General features: G+C 41.6%; 1 protein-coding gene across 1 annotated transcript; it reads left to right on the plus strand.

The window, feature by feature from the left end:
- The first annotated feature begins 787 nt into the window (after window positions 1–787).
- On the plus strand, window positions 788–1432 carry LOC145095770 (uncharacterized). The gene has a single exon (XM_079033600.1). It carries the CDS (start codon window positions 788–790, stop codon window positions 1430–1432), a length of 645 nt encoding a protein of 214 aa, XP_078889726.1.
- Window positions 1433–5088: the final 3656 nt, after the last annotated feature.

Below are 5088 nucleotides of genomic sequence, written 5' to 3' on the forward strand. Positions count from 1 at the left end.
GGGTGGGGTGTGAAAATTGCAATGGGCCTCATCTAATAGAGACTGCGACTTGGATGAAAATGGCAACAAGAAGGTGAAAGTTTGTTACTCAAGTGGGGACCGATATGATGAAGATTTGCTAAAACCAAAGAAAGAGTGGCTCCCTTATGAAGAGTACAAGAAGGATAAGGAGGAGAAGTACAAGCAGAAAGGAAGAGGTTTTTACCAAAAGGAGGAGCTGGCACAAGAAAGAAAACCAAGTTTGGAAGAGATGCTTACCAAATTTGTAGCTGCTTCAGAAAAGAGACATAGTGATCATGATGCTACAATTCAAGAAACAAGAACCATGCTTAGAAACCAGCAAGCATCTATCCACAACATAGAAACGCAACTGGGGCAACTTGCTCAACAAATCAACCAAAGATCACCGGGTGAACTTCCTAGTAAAACCGAAAATAACCCACCAGACGTGCACATAAACATAGTCACAACAAGAAGTGGGAAGATAATCACTCCTCCGGCCGCTATTCAGAATGACGCACCTAAAGAATTGCAGAAGGAGGATGCAGAAACTCAAGACCAAAATCCAAACCTTCAATCTGCAGAGCCTACTCGCCAAGTCCAGAATATGGACTCGACGAGTCCACTTCCAAACCCGAAAAAGCAGATTCCTGAAAAGCCCTTTCAGCCTCCATTGCCATATCCAACCAGAGCTAAGAGAGAAAAGTAGGAAGAGGAGTACCAGAAGTTTCTTGATCATATCAAAGCTCTTCAAATCAACATACCCTTCATCGAAGTAGTCGCACAAATGCCAAAATATGCAAAATTCCTTAAGGAACTTCTCACGAATAGAAGGAAGATGGAGGAAGTGAAAAAGGTAGTTCTTAATGAGAACTGCTCAGCTGCCATGCTAAATAAGCTACCAAAGAAGAAGGGTGACCTAGGGAGCTTGACTTTTCCTTGCCAATTTGGTAACTTGGCTACCATTCATGCTTTGGCCGATTCGGGAGCAAGTGTGAACCTCATGCCTTATTCATTCTTCAAGAAGTTGGACCTCCCGAAACCAAGGCAAATTCGTATGGCGATTCACTTAGCAAACAAGACAGTCACTTTTCCAAGAGGCATGAGTGAAGACTTATTGGTCAAGGTGGACAAGTTTGTATTTCCCTCAGATTTCATAATTCTAGACATGGAGGCGGATCCTCAAGTCCCGATCATCCTTGGAAGACCTTTCCTCAACACGGAAAATGCTATAGTAGATATGAGGGACTCGAAGCTTACTTTACGGGTAGGAGATGATCCAGTCACTTTTGGGGTTGATCAAGCTATAAAGTATGCAAGGGATAGTGATGACATGGCGTTCTCAATTGACATGCTTGATGAATTAATGGAGGAGTGCGAAAGTGAAGATCCCAACAAGTTCACCATTTTTGATGAAGAATTTGATGCTTAAAAAGACTTAATGGAGATCGAGAGGCTCCTAGAAGAAGCTGAGTTTGAATAATTGATGAAACAAGCTGACAGATCAACTCGCCGAGTAGGGCCGATCTACTCGCCGAGTCCAAGCGAAGAAAAAATGGAATTCGCGAATTCAGCTACCAACTCGCCGAGTCCCTTACCTGCACTTGGCGAGTACAACCAACAGAACTCAAAAACTGAGCTCAAAACGTTACCAGAACATTTGGAGTATGCTTTCCTTGAAGATGGCCATCAAAATCCCGTTTTCATAGCCTCTAACCTTTCCGAATCTGAAAAAGAAGAACTAGTTCATGTTTTGAAGAGGCGAAAGCGGGCCATAGCATGGAGCATTACCGACATCAAGGGAATCAGCCCCTCGTATTGTTCTCACAAGATTAATCTGGAAGAAGGAGCAAAGCCGGTTGTGCAGCACCAAAGAAGATTAAACCCAAATATGCAAGAAGTAGTCAAGAAGGAAGTGGTCAAGCTTTTAGATGCGGGGATCATATATTCCATTTCCGACAGTCCGTGGGTAAGTCCGGTCCAAGTGGTGCCCAAGAAATGAGGGATGACGGTCATAACCAATGAGAAGAATGAGCTTATTCCGACACGAACGGTAACCGGTTGGAGAGTGTGCATCAATTATCGAAAGCTAAACGATGTCACTCGTAAAGACCATTTCCCCTTACCTTTTATTGATCAAATGCTAGAAAGATTATCGGGCCATAGTTATTACTACTTTCTAGACGGATTTTTGGGTTATTTCCAAATACCCATAGACCCAATGGACCAAGAAAAGACCACATTTACTTGCCTAAGTGGGACTTTTGCTTATCGACGCATGCCCTTTGGGCTATGCAATGCACCCGCGACATTTCAAAGGTGCATGACAGCCATATTCCACAATATGGTGGAAAAATTCATGGAAGTCTTTATGGACGATTTTTCTGTTTTTGGATCTTCCTTCCATGATTGTCTCACAAATCTTGACTTAATGCTTGCTAGATGCGAAAAAACCGACTTAGTCCTTAATTGGGAGAAATGTCACTTTATGGTTAAGGAGGGTATAGTTTTAGGCCACAAGGTTTCCAAATTGGGAATTGAAGTGGATTGGGCAAAGATTGACACCATTGCAAAATTACCCCCACCAACTAATGTGAAGGGCATTAGAAGTTTTCTAGGACACGTGGGTTTTTACCGGCGTTTTATAAAATATTTTTCTAAAATAACTAGACCTCTAACACAATTGCTTTTAAAGGATGCACCATTTAATTTTACTAAAGAGTGTATAGAGGCATTTGAATTTTTAAAGGAAAAATTGACTAATGCCCCGATCATTATTGCTCCAAATTGGGATTTACCATTTGAAATAATGTGTGATGCTAGTGACTTTGCATTAGGAGCTGTCCTTGGTCAAAGGGTTGATAAGCACTTTCGACCCATCTATTATGCTAGTAAAACTTTAAATCCGGCCCAAGAGAATTACACCACCATTGAAAAAGAATTATTAGTTGTGGTGTAAGCTTTTGATAAATTCCGCCCTTATTTAGTTTTATCTAAAACAACTGTTTTTACTGACCACTCCGCTATCAAGTATTTGTTTGCCAAGCAGGATGCCAAGCCGAGATTGATACGATGGGTTCTACTTCTCCAAGAGTTTGACATAGAGATATGCGACAAGAAGGGCATGGAGAATGTAGCAGCCGACCACTTGTCAAGGCTTGAAAACCCGCAATTGCAAGAAGATAGAGTTGGAGATGACTTCCCGGACGAGTACATTATGGTGACCGTGGGAGAAGAGCCATGGTTCGCAGACATAGCTAATTATTTAGCTAGCAAATACATCCCAAAAGATCTTACCAGCCAACAAAAGAAGAAATTCTTTTCTGAAATAAAGTATTACTTTTGGGATGAGCCACACCTTTTCCGAAGCTGTGCGGATGGAATCATACAAAGATGTGTGTTCGGGAAGGAAAGCCGACAGATTATGGAGCATTGTCATAGCGGGCCCACGGTTGGACATCATGGAGCACATTACACTGCTAAGAAGATCTTTGACATTGGGTTTTACTGGCCCACGATTTTTAAAGATGCAGCCCAATTTGTCAAAGAATGTGATGCATGCCAAAGAGTGGGAAACATTTCATCCCGAAATGAAATGCCACAACATAGTATTCAAGTGTGCGAAGTATTTGATGTGTGGGGGATCGATTTCATGGGACCATTTCCCATGTCCAAAGGCAACAAATACATCTTGGTGGCGGTGGATTATGTATCCGAATGGGCGGAGGCACAAGCTTTTCCAACTAATGATGGTCGGGTGGCGGTGCGCTTTTTGAAGAAACTATTTTCAAGATTTGGAGTCCCGAAAGCCCTTATAAGTGACTGAGGCACTCATTTTTCCAATGATCAGCTAGAGAAGGTGCTAAGGAAATATGGGGTAACCCATAAATTCTCTACATCCTACCATCCACAAACTAGTGTACAAACCGAAGTGACAAATAGAGCCTTAAAGAGAATCTTGGAGAGATCGGTGGGGAGCAATCAGAAAGAATGGTCGGGTAAGCTAGATGATGCATTTTGGGCTTTCCGAACAGCTTTCAAAACACCTATTGGTACTACACCATATAGGCTAGTTTATGGAAAACAATGTCATTTACCGGTGGAGATCGAGCATCAAGCTTTTTGGGCTTTAAAAATGTGCAACTTCAACATGGCGGAGCTCAAGAACAATCAGTTAATGCAAATGAATGCTCTTGAGGAACTTAGGCATGATGCTTACACTAGTTCTCTAATTTATAAAGAGAAAACCAAGAGTTGGCATGACAAGAGGATCAAGGGAAATAAAGAGTTTCATGAAGGGCAAAAGGTGTTGTTCTTTAATTCAAGGCTAAAACTCTTCTCGGGAAAACTCAAGTCAAGATGGGATGGTCCTTTTCTAGTGAAGAAGGTGTTTCCACATGGTGCTATAGATTTATTATCAAAGGATGGTACCCCTTTCAAGGTCAATGGACATAGGGTCAAAATATATGAAGAAGGAGTCCCAAGAAATGAAGACATGGAAGAAGGGTTGTTGCTGGAAGGAATTGCAGCAGCGTAGAATGGGAGGAGTCCAGCTAATGACTCCTTAAAAAGAAGCGCTTCCGGGAGGCAACTCGAGTCTAGAGTTTGCATTTCTTTTTCCTTTACGTTCTTTTAAATTTCTTAGGATCTGTTTTATTTTCATTCTTCTTCTGAAAACATGTTCAAAATGATTGCTTGAGGGCAAGCAATGCTTAGAGTGTGGGGTGGTGGTTTAAAAATAAGAAAAAAAAATCAATTTTTGTTCAAACTGCAAGCTTTACTCGCCGAGTAGGGGCAATCTACTCGGCAAGTACTTGCGCGAATCCCAAGAAAAATGCGAATACGCGGATCTACTTGGCGAGTAGTACTTATCTACTCGACGAGTAGATAACTTACACAGACGGTTTATAATCTGTAAAAAGGGTTTTCATTCATTTTTTACCCACACGCTCGCCGTGCACAACAACTCTCAAGCCATTTCTTCCAATTTTTCGGAATCTTCAACTTTCAAGAGTAAAGGTATGATTTCTACACTCAATACTTGTCAAAGGTTAAAGCTTTATCACTTCTTAGCCCTTATTTTGTCTA

This window comes from Lactuca serriola, chromosome 3 (assembly GCF_051521515.1).
Source record: "Lactuca serriola cultivar US96UC23 chromosome 3, Lser_US96UC23_V15, whole genome shotgun sequence".
NCBI classification, from domain to species: Eukaryota; Viridiplantae; Streptophyta; class Magnoliopsida; order Asterales; family Asteraceae; genus Lactuca; species Lactuca serriola.